Genomic DNA, 18,026 nt, shown 5'->3' with positions numbered 1-18,026 from the left:
ACGTCCACTCGCTGTAGCCTACATATTTTGTGACCGATTTCCTGGAGCTTGACTACTAGATTTTGCCGGGCCGGCACTGGGAACGTGAATAATACTTTTTGGGGGCCGGCGACGAATCATGTCTCCATGACAGTCTCACGATCTTTACGCGGTTTGCTTGTTAATTATGTAAATGTGAGTCACAGTCTTTGATTGATTGGAGTATCAACTTCATAAACATAAACACACCTGATACATGTATTTACTTTTGAAATTTGGCATCCGCGCGGCCAGGGTACCGGAATGTCGTCAGTGCAAATTTTACTTGGGTTGGTGTAATTCAAAATTGAAAATTTGAGAGCACATAACATTTTTTTTTATGTCAATGAGAAAATGGATACAACAGTTACAATGAAACGAACAAAACATTCAACTTCAATTGTGCATGCATTGGCCTACAGCAAATAAAATACCGATCGCCATTGCAACAAAAAAATCAACTTGACTCTCAATGGGCGCGGCCCCAATTATGAGGCCTATTACTTTATCAACATATCATGACGATACGTACGTGCAGGCCTATGATTGATGTACAGCAGTGCCTATCATGACTTTTGATCGGAGGACTATAAAGTTGAATGATGAAAATGAACTTGATGATGTGTATTCTTTCTCTTTCAATAATTGGTGTTTAACTTGAATAATGGAGTGGAACTTTCTTAAAAATGCAGATTAATATAAATTAAGAATAATGACATAAATAAAGCAGTCTTTCAACTGACGTTCATATTTACAGTAAGAACGTTCGGTGTCTTTCAATTAAAACCGAAGCTCTCAACGAAAAATAAAAATAAATATAATATGTCTGGAGCTCAATCAAACGACGCAAAAAAAGCTATGAAAATAGCCTAGCCTTACGTACGTAAAGTGTAGTACATGTACATGTAATGTCACGTATCATAAAAGAGTAATCCAGACACCATGCATTGTGGCACTGCCAGGCACCAACGTCTTTTATGTCATTGGAACTCCAGCCCTTTCATCGCAAACCTTTCATTATTTATCACAACCTCTTTGTCTGGTGCCGCCTTGGCCGGCTACCCAATTTCTTTTGTCAGCGTTAATCTAGGGATTAGTGTAGCAACCCTTGCCTGTGCTCAATAGCCCGCATAAGCACGCAATGGCACGCAGTGGCACGCAACGGCACGCAACGGCACGCAACGGCACGCAATTGCGGGCAGACCCGTGCAGCACGGGGTAGCACGCATGAGCACGCGTGCGCACGCGTGCGCACGGGGGCGCACGCAAATCGAATTAATCCACGGGGCCTAAAATGCAAATTCATTAACAGTCATTTCATGTAACAAAGATATGGACTGTACAGTATGTATTCAAATTCAGCTAAGGGGAGATACTTTCATCAGACCATTTGCCTTTTGTTCTTAATGTTCCAATGCAAAACTGCCTGTTTATTTTGATTTAACTCATTGGAAATAATGGCTAAATACAGCCAATAATCATGCCAGCCTCTTGAATGTCTAGATCAGGTTCTAGAAAGAAGATAGCATGGCAGTCGAGCACCACACATCAATGAAGGAGGTATACATGCACTGCCTGTTTGTATGCAGGTTTTATAAAGTAAACTGTTCCTGTTTGATCTTTGCTTTGACCACCTTCAAAGCAACTCACAGTTCTTTGACTACCTCCATGCTAGCCCAACCAAGGCACTCAGTGAGGCTGAACCAGGTCAGGATACCTACCTCAGGGGAGATTTCATCCGATTTCTTCTCCTTTATGAATATCTTGGCAACATTTTCATTTGGACCCAGTTGCACTCTCTTCAGCAGTGGGAAGTCATTCAATTGGAATGCATGTGTTTCTGAAAATGAGAAATGAAACAACTTGATTGATTAGCAAGATCATACCCACAGATGGTATTACAATGGTAAAGACTACGTTGAGTCATAGTGAGGTGGTAGGCCTTCTGCTTACATGTTTTCTTCCTGATCTCTGATGAGCTTGTGCACTATCCAGTTCTGTTTCAGTTTTGAAATTGTCAGTACATGTATGTACCTGTGATGCAATGGATTGTGCATTATCAGTATCTGTGATAATGCACAAGTTGTAGACATTTAGTGCTTGTTACTCAGCAAAGATTATGATTATGTCTGTACCATCAGCTATGGGCTTCGATGTGTTACATCAGTGTCCACTCATACTTTGCCAACCACTGCACGTCAATAAATCAAAGCTGTGATGAAGCGAAAGAAAGGTCTCTTAAAGAATGCATGAAACACAACATAACATCTCAATCTTATAAATGTACCAACCTCCATGATGCAAGACCGAGTAGAGATTGAATTCGTCCACTCTATTCTCCACAGCAAACTTCTTGAGTAACAGGGTAATGACCTCATTTGTAGTCTGTCTGCTTGACACCCTCACATTGGATACGGTTCCATATTTAGGCCTGAATACTGCAGTCTGAGAAATGACAAGTAACATGTAAACTGCACTTCATAAATACCTGAGACAGTTTATCTATTCCTATTGGTCGAGAGCCCGTCACGTCGGTGGTTTTAAACCGTTGTTTAAACACTGCTGAGAAGTGCTTAAAACTGGCCTGTAATAAATTTGGCCCCTGAATCAGGACAATAAATTTCTGCTTTCGAAAATGTATTTTATGTTCTTTGAAAGCGAAAATGTATTCTTCAATATTTGTAGGTTTTTTGTTGGGGGGGACGAGGAATGGCAATCAGACTCTCTGTTCATTGAAATGGCCCCCCAACATGGACAGCAATAACGTAAAATTGTTTCACAAAACATCATCCGAATTTTGTCATTATTTTTTAACTTTTTTTAAGTTTCTGAAAAAAGGTATAGAGCACCGAAGTCTGATATCATTTGTCTTTGTGCTGGTTCAGACGCTGATTCGCATGCTGATGTTTTCACACACGTAAGCTATGTGGTGAACCAGAATACAAATGTATGCGTACACTTCAGTACTCATTAATGAATGAGAATAATAGTGTGATGGAGCAGTTTTCAATGACAATGGCCCTCGCCTTGGGCTGGGTCAAAAGCAGAGTTGTAGACAATCAAGTCAATCAGAAGTCAGCAGCAAGTCAGATCATATGGCCATGAACAGAGAGACGAAATTCCTGTGCCATAGTTGATTTGATTAGATTGTCAGTTGTGGGACTGGCTGACTTGTGATCACAACTCTAGTCATGAGAATGACTCAGACTTACATGTATGGCACTGGAATCTACTCCCACTGTTTAATGCAATTACAGTCTGATGTTTTAGAGGTCATTGCTCACCTTACTATTGTAGAGATGGCCACTGAATGACATTGTTCTTCTTTGCAGGTTGCATTTGCGTGGCATCGTAGAGGACTGACCCGTTCTCATGTGCACAGTATCTGCTACGATATCACCATCTTCCTCCATATGTCCCTCATCGGCATCTCCCTCTACTGCAGCCATATCAAAGCTCCTGCCTCTGTGCATGCCCCTGGGTGGTCCTGCATTATGCTGCTGGCTATGTTGACTGCCTGCTTCTTCAAGATATTGTAGCTTTGTGCTTGGACGTCTGTTCTCATCACCACTTCTCATAGCACTCAGGAGGTTTTCATCCAATCCATTGTCAAATGCAAAACGTGTGCTCCGACGTTTCCAGCTCAGCTCTTCCTGCTTTAGGTGTATCACTTTTTGCGTTCCCCAATAAATCTTAAGCATGCCAAATAGAACATGCACACCATTCTCCTACAGAGACAGCAGAAAATATAAATTGACCTGAGTTAGAGTTCATCAAGACAGGAAACTGTGATGGAATGCTTTCCACTGTTTTCTTGTTCACTTGAAAGAAACAAGTATTGAAAAGTAATAAATTTTTGAGGTGAAGGTCAAATACACTCTTTTTGGGGAGGTTTCAGTTCATGAAACTGAAATAAAAATGCAATACAAATATGTCATTCCCTGTCGGCTTACCTGGACCACTTGTAGCTGCTGGTTTGTCTTGCTGTCTCTCAGATGTGTGTTGAATGTTCTAAAGTGAGACATAAATGCCGCACTGCAAAGATAAACAATAGAAATGGCATTCAAATACAGAGGTTTGGTATTTTTGAAAGGGGTAACTGTGTTCATTGATTCCCACTTCATTCACCATGTATCATTCTAGTGTATTACTATTAAGTTGAAAAGACACTTGAAATTGTCATACATTTTTAAAATGTCATTTCATCATACAATACCATACAGGTTATGCACGTAATTTGGTATGGTCTATGGCCAAATTGGCATTGTGAGTTTTGTATGGATTTGAATGATGAAATAGTTTGAGGGTTTCTATTCATACTAAATTGGACAAGCCAACACAAACTCAGGCAAGATTCTAACTAACTCAGGTTCTGCAGAAGAGCAATGTTAGGACATTATGAATCACCACTGTCCACTTTTGAAAACCACTGGGATTGATACAATTGTGAGCAAAGTGTGAATTTTAAGAGAACAATAACTTCACATATATTGACCCATGTTAATTACACAATTATCAGTGTCTTTTGGAAACTCACAATTTTAATGATAATATTCCTAATTGCCAATTTTCTTGTCATGTATTCACAAATATTCTCAAACAGCAGAAGATGACATGTGACACAAAAGTTGATGGAACAAAAATGACCAAGAACAATTATTGTTTTGAGCTCTGACATACACTTACATGTACATAGACATAGAGTACAATCTCAGATTCAATTTTGTCCAGACAAATGTGGTAAATGGTTAGAAAATTGGGTACGACATTGGCTTTACATGCACACAAATGAAACGTGTGTAGCCGAGTTAAATATTGAACCAAATTTTGCGCTGGGTTATTATCTTAACTATTATGCAAATCCCTATGTATGTTTATCTCCTTATGGTACATGCATAATTATGACAATAACTGTCATGTACATGTAACTTCAAAATAGCACAAAGTGATGGTGATTTTCTTGACTACCATCAGGCATATGGGGACATCATGTTAAACTACTAAGTTTCAAAGGGGTCAATATGTATGCAAGGTTTAAGGGCATTGGGGCACTGGAACATCTTACATACATGGTATAGTGTAGAGACTTGTTTTAGAAAGTGTACAAACCTTTGAATAATGGTTCTATACAACCTATCTCTGTGCTCCTGCAGTTCACGGGAATCCATTTTACTTTAGTATTTAGAGGAGACTCACATCGATGTACACACAAAGCCAAGACTCATATCTGTTGAAAAGTTAAACAAAGAAAAGAAAGAAAAAAGTTACAATAACAGGCATCATTTTCTTACTAAGCCTTAGTGAGTATACTATGGTGTATATGGAGTTTATTACCACCATCTGTTGACTTATTTGACACTTGTCAGTATTAGTTACAATTAGGTATGACCACCAACCTGAAACCAGGATGATTAGACAGTATCAGGCAAATGTTAAAGATGTAGATTAGATAACAATATACAAATATGACATGGTTGGAGGGTGGACAGTCGATATTTGCTCCCCGAGGTATTGGAAGTTGGCCGAGGGAACTAGTTTGTCAACTTCCAATACAAAGGGGAGTTAATATGGACTGTCCACCTGAAATAAACCACGTTATATTTGTTTTACTATAGCTCATGCATATTCAGTAGCCTAATTTTCTTGCTGCAGTATGCACCTCGCGGGCATAAAATCTTCGAAGAAACTTGTCCAGCTCACCAGAAGAATATTATTGCTCATAATGCTCAACCTCAGAAACTTTCAATTCGTTTGCAATACAGTAACTCCTGAGAGTTTACCCCATTGTGGATAACTGATTTGTAAGTACAGGAGGCATCTTTACTGCCCACAATATTCTCCAGTTCAGCATCATTGAGTTGGGGAAAACGCTAATTAACATTATGCGTGCAACCATCTTTTCATGTGTAGCTAGCTAGGGTGATGTTCGCGCGTGTGTACTACACTGGTGCGACAGTTCCATGGTTGCTTAGTAAAGCGCATGCGTAGTAGACTGTCGCACAGCTAACCTGTGCGACAGTCTACTACACATGCGTATTTAGCCTGTGCATGAATACTCGTACCCGCGCTTGGTAAACAGCAAAAAAAGCATCTGGCGTAAACCATGGTGGTGAGAAGATCAGTGACAATTTGGCTCTTCAGTCATGAATATGTATGAGGCACATGTACACATAGTAATAATGGATAAGATCAGACCTGGTTGATTTGGAAGTGTCAAGAGAGTAATAAAAAGAACAAACAAAAATTGTTGCAGGGTAGACATATGCTAATTTCTTCTATTAATATGGTCATGCTGTTTAACAACTCAAAGGTCACAACTACATGTATACGTGTACATACACTGTAAAAAGAATATAAAGGTACTTGTGAAACACGTCTAATAAACGTAAAACAAAGTTATTTTGTAGAAACACTGAATGAAACACAAACATCTAAACCAGAAAACCAACATTGATTCAAATACCTCTTTTATCTTGTAACATTTAAATTTAATCAATAACCCATTATAAGCACCTTTACTGCACTTTATTAATCCAAAATCATAGAATGTTTAGGCAGTTTGGGGCAGTACAGGGATTCATTATAGTTAATTAATATTTTACTGAGTTTGCTCTGTATGTCCATACATATTTATGGCAAAGAAAGCCCTGTGAATTTGCTGCTCTCAAGTTGATCACGACCCAACCCTCAGTGACTGCCTACTGGGTAATCTGCGCTTTGTGTATACATGCTTAATTGCCTTTCAGTTTCAGATAGTATTCTATTTCTATGCCACTTTTCCACCTTGTACAATGATGTATACTACATGTACAATGCAGAAAACTGTAAGTCACTGCAACCATGTTGAATAGGAAAAAAAACATTTTGGATCAAGAAACACCAATTTTGTTAGAGCATATATTTAATATTAGGTTTTGCCCTTTTTCGGGGCAAAAGCTAATATTAAATTTACATCACCCCGACGCAAATTCCATCTTATGAATAGAACATATATATAAATTTGCAAAATTGGATGACTCCCCATAGACTTTACACACACGAACATCAATTTTGGTCTCAAACAGTCTTACCCATTTTATTCTCAAAGTGTGACAATAATATACATCTTACAAATGTAAAGTGCTGAAAATAAGTTTGGTTTCATTGCCATTTTGATTTTTCAAATTGAAAAAAAATGTGTATATCCATAGAAATATAATGTTCAATAAAAGTTTCACAATCGCGAAGAATTCAATTCACGTTCACAATGTTCTGAACTCATATGTAATACGTACTACATCAGTTAGGCCTATAGTATTACACAATGTAGATTTGGCAGATTTCCAGTCTACATGTACTTGCAGTTATGTGACCTTTTCAGGAAGGAAGGCATGCATACATGTACATGTACAGTGGGTCAAGGGACGTGTGCAAGTCAACATAACTATCAAGTCAACATAACTATTTACATGACACATATGTGATATACACGTGCAGAGTGAGTCAAAAAGAAAGTGACCAGGATTCATTTTTTCCCCTTTGAAAACCAATTAAATAAGATACATGTTTAAAGAAGCACATATTAAACAAGTATGTTCTTCCACTTATCTATAAGAAATCTGATCTTTGCTATGAGAAGTAATGCATGTTTTACTAAAAGAAGGGCAATTCCACGGTAACGGAAGGACGTTTTCACTCATTAAACAAAATTTCAAATGTGTGTATCACAGACACTGTTCATGGTTACAGCAAACAAATGTCACAATTGTATTGCTATAATGCTACTTTCATTTTCCACACTTTTGGGGGGCATGAATGCCTCCCGTTTATGAATTATGAATATTAATGAGGTCGGTAACGGAAGGACGGTAAAACGGACAAGGGTTTTTCAACTTACTCGCGTTTTGCGTAAACTCTGTGAATTTTATGGGGCAATTATATTTTAAAGGTAGGAAATGGAATCCCTGAAGCTTTATCCATACTATACCGCCTTTCATTTGACTTTAAGTGTTTCGGTAATATAATTACAACGTTTTAAGCAGATTATAATTTGGTAACGGAAGGACGGTAACGGAAGGACAAAAGGTTTACTCAATTATAGCATGAACAAAATGTGAATTTACACTAATTATACAAGTAAAACAAATTGCTGAATTGTGTAAGTGAATGTGAAATCAACAATATGCAGACCTGGCATAAATAATTATACCCAAGAAACTATTGAGATAAAGATAGAAGCCTGCTTATTAATGATAACAAAAGAAAAACGAAAACAACCCAAAACACATAATTCACGATCACTGGACTACTACAGAAATAGACTTCAAACCCATCACCTCAATCCTTAAAAGTTTAAATACACAGTTTTTGAACTCTTGAGTATATTGGTTACATGTTCACCAACAACTTTTAATAATAATACCGGTAGGTTCAAAGGTTTACCTAAAGGGGGGGGGGGGGGGGGGGGGGGCGACCAGCCTACATGTACGGTACATTTAAGGTAAAAACATCTACCGGTAGAACTGATGGCTTCAGTTAGGTGTTGCTTTTAATTTAACTCTAAAATCAATGTTTGAAATCAAATTACAATGATTTAGAGTACTTAGTAACAATTAATTTATAAACATCCAAACTGAAATTGTTAACTTGGGCATAATTTGTCAAAGATTGCACCTCACATATCTTACACATGTAAATTGAATGAAAGTGCCCCAAAGTACCGGTACTTTCTGCCATCTCATTTTTGACTTAATTTGCTTCTGGAATGGCTTCACAGAATTCGTATTTTCTCTATTGTCCATGAATGCTGATGGCAGCAACTTTATGATTTGATTTTCTGCAACAACTCCATACATGTACAAGTACATGTACTGGTACATCAGCATATATGTACATGTACATTGTACATGTTGTACATGCCTGTGCCTTCCTTTGTAATAAACACCTTGCCCTGCTTATCCCGCTTTTGTGAAGGTGGGTCACATGAATGTCCTTTCAATGCTCATTGTACATGCATGTATTTGCAGTGATTTTCATTTTTCAAACATGAGCGCAAATGTCGTAACATTTGATAAAAATACGATTTGTCCTTCCGTTACCGTCCTTCCGTTACCAATTTGGTAACGGAAGGACGTGATTTAATTAATTGTAATTAAAAAACAAGAAGAACAGCAGTGTCAGTTATAATGTCATATTGAAGGCCTACCTAAACTTGCTTTGCACAATAACTTTCAATGCATTCATACTGCAAGTTTTAAAAATAAATTAAAAATATGTACTTTTTCGGTAACGGAAGGACATTTTCGAAGGCTGAAATATTAGAAGTCACTGAAGCGAAACAAATTACGCAAAATGTTAAAAACAAGTTTTAGTCGGTTTTTCAAGACCAATACTTTCTCATGACAGAAACTGATGGCATTAGTACATATTTTTGTGTGTCTATTGGTAGAATACTTTCATATCACTATTAATCACATTTTTAGGATTAAAACAGGATTATTACATAATCCTATTTTTTGGTACCGAAATGTATAAAAAATAAAATTCTGACTTCAAATCTTGAAAATATAGACTTTTAGCTTTCATTTGATGCCAAATTTGTTTAAGTCACATGTATTTGAATTTTTTGGTGTCATGTCCACTTTGGTGTGGAATTGCCCAGAAGCCATTTTTGCAGCTGTCCATAGAACACTAAATTGCTTTGAAGCTATGCAGTTGAGTGAGAACCAGGTGCAAGTCTAATGTACATTAGAGGAAGTCAATTTCATCTTGCCTAAGATGGTTTTATTATTTTGTTCAGTGTCAACTCATGATTGTCATGGCAGACAGTTGACCGTCTGGCTCCCTGACCTGACAATAACCGATGTCGGGATCGTTTGATTTTGGTCTCGGAACCAGACCATCAACCAAATGGTTCTTGGACTATATTTCCCTTTTAAAAAACATCCTCCAAAGCAACGGATCACCAATATAGTCGTAGGAACTGCCTCTTGCTTCATGGTATTAAATAGTCATCGGATGAGAAGACAGAAAAGCTTGTCATACAGACCATCAATGACAAACTTCATCTTAACCTGCAAACAGCTGACATTGACCGATCACATCGCCTTGGACAACCAAGAAAACGTACCGACATGAAGCCAAGGCCGATAATGATCAAGTTGAAAGTAATGAGCCGGCCAATGAAAGTGCAATACGTCATTATGAATATTTAATTTCTCATGAATATTTGGTTTATTTTAATTTATTTTATTCATTAGTCTTATACTTTAAATACGTCCAAAGATTGATTAATTGCAACAAGCGATTGTGTGCGGCCTTGTGGTAAAAGTGTTCTCTTTCAAAGAAGAGTCTGAGGTTCGAATCTCGATGGATCTCCGTTAAAGCTACAGTCTATCATTTGCAGCTATCCAAAAAGTAACTGACGTAATTATTGTTGAAAAACATACTTGGTTGTAAGATAGTAAGGGGACTAAACTCCCGGTGAAGTTATTCTTTCTGGCATGCTGTCATTTTGAAGAAATCAACGAAAGAAGGCCTTTCCAATGGTGCGTCTTAAGACACACCATTGGACATTTTGGTTAGTACAGTAGTTCGGTTTTTTTTTATTCGGCGAAGCTTCAAACGAACAAAATGCACAGATTACAAATGATGGACTAAACCTTTAAGTAAGAGACTGATTAATTAATCAAGAGGAATGAAGCCTTGAAGGAAAGGAGATGGTGAGAGTAGAGGAGGGAAAGTGGAGAAATAAGTTGGCGCTTGAAAATTAATTAAAAGTGGAGGTCTAGTACGGAAATCTTTCCACAAACCCTATGAATCTGATTTCTTGGGGTAGAAATTACGATTTTCCTACGCGGTTTAGGGGCCAGTTGGTGCCGTGCAGCGCGACTTGCGTGCTCATGGTAGACATGGTACATCACGCGGTGATCGCCATCTTTATTTTCATGTTGCGTTTTGTTGTTGTCATCGTCATTTTAAACCCAAATTTTCCTCAAAAATTCAAAACCATGCCCTTTATTAGGATGAGTACGACATACATATTTTCTCAATGGTTTCAGGTCAACTCGATCCGTGACCAACTCGGTCCGTAACTAACTCGGTCTGTAACCGGCTCAGTCCCTATGGGAAAATGCACGCAAAAAGATTGAATTTTCTTGCAAATTTTTCTGTTTCTTTCACAGATTTCTTGGCTAGTTGTAAACTTCACGGATGTCGGATTTAATTAGCACTAGGCCTCTAGACTCGTAAATAATAATTTGCGTAAAAATGGCACACTCCACTAAAACACATTCTGAATCACGGACCATGGCCTGCTGTGCGGCCAGGCGCGGACACATGATGTCACGGACACGGTGTGGCCGTGGATGGAAGGACCATTGACCGGCATGCACTGGGCCAGCGACGGTCACATTGGCCGGACGGCACGAGGTACAGTGCCGCCAGCTAGGCGCAGGCCTGCAGCGGGCCGTGCGCCTCGCTTGCGATACTTCTGCTGATCGAACAGCGGCAACATTCTCGATCTCTTTCTTGTTTAAATAAAGCAATAAAATAAAAAAACAACAACTAACAAGAAAGAATTTCACAAATATTTAGTTGGATTGTCAACTAGGACCATGTCCAAATGTTAAAAACGGCGATTCGTAGAGTCCTAGTTACTCGGACAAAGGAACCGGGCCCGTAGAACATACACGATCGCCAAAAAAAAAACTAATTGGCACAAAAAAGCATTTTTGCAATGACTGACCTCTATTGAGATGATATATGAAGAAAAAAAGTGACGTCAGGTTGCAACACTCTTTGCCTGTGGTTTCACAAGCAAGGAACCCAATAAGGGAAAATTCGGCTAACCGATCACCACTTACCTGCCGCCAAACATCCAAATTTTCACCTCACCTTGTGATTTCAACCTTGAAGAGGAATCCAGGAAACAGTGGACATGCGAAAAAAAATTAGTAAAAATGTGTTTTTAGAGCAAATTTTGCATGCACAAGTAGTGCAGATCCGAGTTGAAGCAGCCGGTCAAAACTGATTGAAGTGTCTGGAACAGCGGTACGTTCTACGCATGACATCGATAACCATGACGTCGCATGAGATGTCGCATGAGCCGGCCAATGATAGTACAATACGTCATTATGAATATTTATTTTCTCATGAATATTTAGTTTATTTCAATGGATACTTCAAATACGTCCAAAGATTGATCATTGCAACAGCGATCGTGCGCGGCCTAGCGGTTAAGAGTCTCGTGTATCAAGCAAGCGTCCGAGGTTTGAATCTCGATGAAGTGAGTGACTGATTGATAAATAGAAATTAAGGAAAGGAGAGGGTGAGAGTAGAGGAGGGAAAGTGGAGGGAATAACCATAAAAGATGCAACTTTTGGCGCTAGAAAATTAATTGAAAAAAGTGGTAATCGGGTAGCCGAATTTTTCCCCCAATAAAAAGGGACGCCTTTTAAAACAACACACTACAATGATTTTAGTACCCCGTCAGGCTTCCTAAAGCAACGCGCTCCTATTTCAGCGCACTCGCATTTAAGTTATAGTTTGCAAGGCGTGCATCCTAAAAAATGACAAACTTTCACTGGGATCCTATCCTTTGATGCATGAACTTTAACCAGCAGCCAAAAAAAATGTGGAAATTGAAGGCTTTACCGGGAATTCAGGCAAAAAAAGGAAAAATATCGGCATTTTACAGCTAATTACTAAGTACAAATGAAGGCAGATGCTTCCGGGCCTGCAGATGTCGAAAATATGACCGAAAGGTGACCTTTCTTGGTCTCCCAATATCGTCAGTATTATAGTCAAGATGTCATAGATAAGAATTTGCAGTTTCTACGAGCATGTAAAACTTACGGTGCAACTAAAAAGACACATTTCTTATATTATTTTGGATGTCATAAGTTTTAAAATCTGACATCTTAAAAACTGTCTCTGTTGATTGGATGATCAGAATAACAATATCATTGGGATCTACATTTAAAAGGTAAATATGTATTTAACATCTATTTATGTAAATATGTAAATGTAGGCCTTTTTATAAATCTCCAAAATGGGATTTTGAAAATAATCGTGAAATTACTAAAACTGTGTACTGGCATTGAAAAAAGAAAGGAAAAAGAAAGAAAATATGTTTGAAAAGCTCAGGAAATATATTTTCCTAAAGCCAACAAGTCTAAATTATTTTAAAAAAAAGTTTATATTGAATTACATGGCCTGGACAGCACATGTTTTTCATGAAGCGTCCCCTGCGCAGAACTAGGCAGGATTATTTTCTACAACCTGACAACCAGACAACGCCAAAACTGCATGCTTTGCCATTGGAATTCCCCGCTTGCGATTGCTGCCACAAATAAAGAGATTTCGCTTTGTTAAACGGTACGGTGGATGATCGTAAGCCAACAATATAAGTTTTGTTGAGGAAAAGAGTGGTTGCTTTGCTGTTTTTAAGCTACTTGGTTTTAAAGCCTTATCTGCATGATCTGTGCAGAAATAGGAGGATCGAGGATACATAGCGTACTACTACGCGTAGTGTACGAGGAAAACTAGAGACATTTGCGCACTTCCGTTATTCAATACTGCATTAATGATCACCCTGGTCCATGGTATAAGTCACAGTAGATACTGTTTTTTTTAAATTTTATGTCTCGTTAAATTAATGTCTTTGTCAAAACTTGTGTTGGAATACTTACGTTCATATCCCCCATTCGTGGGATCGTCCCAAGAACCGTCCCAAGGACTCGTATTACAGATTATTGCTAGCGTGGCGCGCCGCTTGTGGTACACACTATTGCTATAAACGTCTACGGAATGGTCACAAGAGGGCGTTGTGGAGCAATTATTTTTTTTCTGCAACCAAGTATAAATGCGGCGGGGCTCGACATGACAAAGTGAGATGAAATAAAACAGAAATATAGGTCTATTCCTTGCAAACGCGGTCAAACAAAACATTATGAATCGTAAAATGGGAATGCAAAAATAACACCAATGGAGGAGATCAATCAAATACAAATTGTAGTTAATTACAATAAATTATGCAAGTACAACCGCAGAGAACCCAGGAGATGGCGTGACAGATCGTCAGTCAATAGCCGCAGTGGCGGATCGAGGTGGGGGGGGGGGGGGGGGGGGCAAGCCGTTGACATGATCCTAGTAAAGTGGGGGTCAAAAACAATAAAAGGAATGCTAGTTCCTAAATTTATCCTCAACTTGCAGAATGCAGGAGAAAGTAAGAAAGTATCTGAGATTTCGAAAGGGGGCATCCCCGTGGCCCGGACGTGCCCTCGGCACACCTTCATATCACCCAGAGTTGTATCGAGTCACTGATTTTTGTGACTCGAGTCGAGTCGAGTCGAGTCATTTTAAAGAAGTGAATCGAGTCGAATCGAGTCACAGTGTGTAGTCGAGTCGAGTCAAATATGTAGCTCGAGTCAATTCGAGTCGGAATATTTGAACACTGTACACCAAAAGTTATAGAAGGAGCGCACACCTTTAGCCGGCGTTCGAATCCAAGAGCTGTAAAAAAAAAAAAAGAATCGGAAAATGCGTTTAAAATCCGGTTCCTGGATAATATTTTGTGCGTTCTAGAACCACGAGGCGGGAGTCTGTGACAAGTTGTATGTTTGTACATGACAAGCAGCTGTTCCGTACTGTATTTGCAAAGTGACGCGTACATATTTTGCACCGTAAGTCATTGCAAATACTATTCGCAAAGTATTGCTTTTATTTTTGGGACTCGAGTCTTATTAGCCTTCGAGTGTTAGTCGAGTCGAGTCCGTCATCTGGTAAGGGACTCGAGTCGAGTCGAGTCGATTCATTTGCTTGCAGTGACTCGAGTCGAGTCGAGTTGTTTACCATTAGGCCTAGGGACTCGAGTCGAGTCACCAAAAATTGACTCGAGTCATTACAACTCTGATATCACCACTCCCCTCCCCTCCCCGTTTCCTGAAAGCAAGATCCACCCCTGAGTCGTCGACAACAGATCCGAGACGGATGAAGCAGGCAAAGATGTTGGTGGCCAAATTTGCTGTACAATGGTGAAGAAACGTCTGTACCTGCATGTATAGCAGCATGGAGGAATAAGAAGTGGAGAGAAGTGGAAATCTACGAGAATTTTGCTCTTTATACGATGTTTCCATACCAGGAGAGGATCAGGAAACGAATTTTGGGAGTTTAGAAAATAAATGGTGGCTTTGAGACTGATGATGAAGTAGGTTGCAAGATGAACCAGCTCCTTTGCCCGTCCTCCGCCGTGCGGAATCAAACACCAGTAAACAGGCGCGGTTCTACATTTCAGCACGCCTCCTGCAAACATTTCTGGATCAATCCCTGCTATAGCTCCCTAAAAATAATATAGGCTCTAGAACCGCGCCTGCCATTGAAGTTCGAAATGTTGATGGAGATCGGGAAAGAGTCGCATGAGAAGCGTACGGTCAGCATTGTTCACCCGATGCCATTGTTTCCGCCTCCCGTATTTCAAACGGCAGAGTGGCTTTATACTATAAGAGACCACAGATGCAGTGAAGATTGTGTGGTACATGGTGTATTACTATGATGACTCTCAATGAAGTGACGCCATTAATCCAACCATCTTAACGATTAGTTCTCTCCATACCTCGAATCCCGAACCGAATCCTTGCACAAAATCTGTCCAGCTTCTGCAAACCGTCTCACCAATCCGCCCCATACCTCAGGGTATCAAGAAACAAAGCCCTTCCCATGTCATGTCATACAGGCGTCAGGTTCATGCTATAATCGATGTTAATGTCACCATCCCTGATCACATGAATATCACTTACGCTGGAACAAACTACCGAGTACATATCCAATGATTCTGTCAAGTGCATTAACTGTGGAGAACGCGGTCACATCATTAAAAATTGCAAGAAATCACAAAATATCCCTATACCTCCAATGCAAATACTACCCCCCTAATCCATCCCCGGTCTTTATCCATGGAAAGAACAAGGGCGGATCCAAGGGGGGGGGGGGGAATGTTGGTCCCCCAAAAAGTGGGTTCCCAAAACTACGGCGTGGGTTTCGGGGCCCGCTTAATTAAGGGCCCCGATTTTTTGTATTCTAGAAGCTCTGTGGTGCGATCTCAGGCAATTTCTGACCACTTTGACCATTTTTTAAAGAAAAGATGGCGGTGTACGCAGTGCCTGCTTTTATTGTGACATCACTTTAAAAAATATATATATCAATGAAATTGATACTTGTTCTCATTCTTTTTCTATCTAAAAAAGAAGTACCTCTGGTTCTATAACCGTCTCTAGAATTCGTCCACATCAGGTGTAATCACCAAACATCAGCCTGATATTAAATCAGGTGCGCGCGACTTCTTTCATAAAGATCTTTATAGTCGTGCGGAGATAGATGAATTCTCTCTTGATGAATTACTCGATGATATTTGCAAACTCTATCCAGATAAGTCTGAAAACCTTGATGGGCCCATAACCATTGAAGAAATGGAAATGGCCTCTCAGAAACTCAATTCAGACAAATCCCCTGGTCTCGACGGTCTATACCGTCGAATTTTATCTTTTTGGCCATTTATTAAACACGAGGCTCTTTAGTGCTTTCAATGAATCGATGAACTGTCAACATCTACCCATTTCTTGTAGAAGGGGCATCATTACCTTAATCCCTAAGAAAGGTGATTTATTCCATATCGCCAATTGGCGACCGGTATCTTTGTTAAACACTGACTATAAGATTCTTTCAAAATAACTGCTATTATGATAGGCTGATTGATAGTGTCAATCACTTAGCTACACTATTCCTGGTAGTTCAATATATATTATCAATCTCATCAAAGATATTCTGCTTTACTTTAACTCTGCCAACATTCCCCTACCTATCTTAAAAACCTCAATCGGAAGAAGGCTTTTGATAATGTTGATCACCGTTATGTGTTTCTTGTCCTTAAATCTATGGGTTTTGGAGATCGCTTCATAGATTATGTTAAAGTCCTCTACAACGTTTGCCTCTCAGAGCCTCGACAAAATTTGCGGACTCCCTCACTACACCGTTCCCCTTTGAAAAAAGGGATCAGGCAGGGGTGCCTTCTTTCTTGACTGCTTTTCACCATCGCTAAGAGAACCGATAACCCCTTAAATTTCAAGTGGAACAGCGAAGGCCTCGCCTTCCTTGAAGTTCATTTAGGAAACTCCCACAATTACCGACAATTAAACTGGAAGACCTGCGTGACACACTTCAAAAGACCTTTGGACGTTGGAAAGGTCTGTCCAAATTTGTATCCTTTAGAGGTAAAACCAAGTGGCTATACGTCTAAACTTCTGCATAGCCTTGCAGTTCTCTCTCCCCGCGAGGATATCCTAAATGAACTCCAAAGAATGTCTGAGAGAAAACATTCTGTATAAATCACCAGACAAAGGTGGCCTTAGTTTACCGGTTTACCACGATTCAAAAATTTCTGAACATGTCTTCCCATCCGTTTTTTTTATATTCATGAAGTATTTCCTTTAAAATTATCGGAATGTACTTTTTGACTATACCAACTTTTCTTCATTAGACCAGAAACTAAATTCCTGACCCATCTCTCGGTTTTCTACAGCGATGCTGTACGTGCTTGGATTCTTTTGAGAGCCCAAATGGCTGTTTCTGCAGATTCTATTAATTTTATCTTAAATCTACCACTTAACAGTACATTGATTGAAAACCATCTTGAGAATGACCAGCTCCTATCCCCTCGCCTTCTGTCGTGTGGGATCAAGACGGTGGGCGATCTCGTGGATCTCATTATAGGCAAGTGGAAGAGCTCTGATGACCTCGTGACGTACAACATCCATCGCATCTCCATCCGACTTGTTCCAGAGGAACTCACAAAGATAGACAAGTGGCTGTCTTCCATCTTCCCTCATTCTGTTCAATTCCGCCGGATACCACCTGTCAGTGAGAATTCTTCAATTAACACCATCTCCCTCCGACCTTCAATACACCATCCACATCCCCCGACAAGTCTACTAGGGATACGCCAGGAGCAGCTTTTGCCGTCGCGAGATGTTTGG

The 18,026-nt window shown here is 39.5% G+C and overlaps 1 protein-coding gene across 3 annotated transcripts in view; it reads right to left on the bottom strand.

The window, feature by feature from the left end:
• Positions 1-13,794, bottom strand: part of LOC119731347 (ras association domain-containing protein 2-like) — a 30,824-nt gene extending 17,030 nt beyond the window's left edge. Inside the window, exons 1-7 of one of the 3 annotated variants that reach the window (XM_038204526.1) lie at positions 13,689-13,794; positions 11,893-11,906; positions 5,128-5,245; positions 3,972-4,053; positions 3,303-3,746; positions 2,310-2,463; positions 1,740-1,858 (exon numbers count right to left, since the gene is read on the bottom strand). In XM_038204526.1, coding sequence (XP_038060454.1) covers positions 1,740-1,858; positions 2,310-2,463; positions 3,303-3,746; positions 3,972-4,053; positions 5,128-5,186 — 858 coding nt within the window. In that variant the 5' untranslated portion in view covers positions 5,187-5,245; positions 11,893-11,906; positions 13,689-13,794. The other 2 variants (XM_038204525.1, XM_038204527.1) reach the window with 2 other exon arrangements.
• Between the last annotated feature and the right edge of the window lie 4,232 nt (positions 13,795-18,026).

This window comes from Patiria miniata, unplaced genomic scaffold, assembly GCF_015706575.1.
Source record: "Patiria miniata isolate m_02_andy unplaced genomic scaffold, ASM1570657v1 HiC_scaffold_23, whole genome shotgun sequence".
NCBI lineage: Eukaryota > Metazoa > Echinodermata > Asteroidea > Valvatida > Asterinidae > Patiria > Patiria miniata.
Note: the sequence above shows the minus strand (reverse complement) of the source record. Positions and strands in the feature narration are given on the sequence as shown.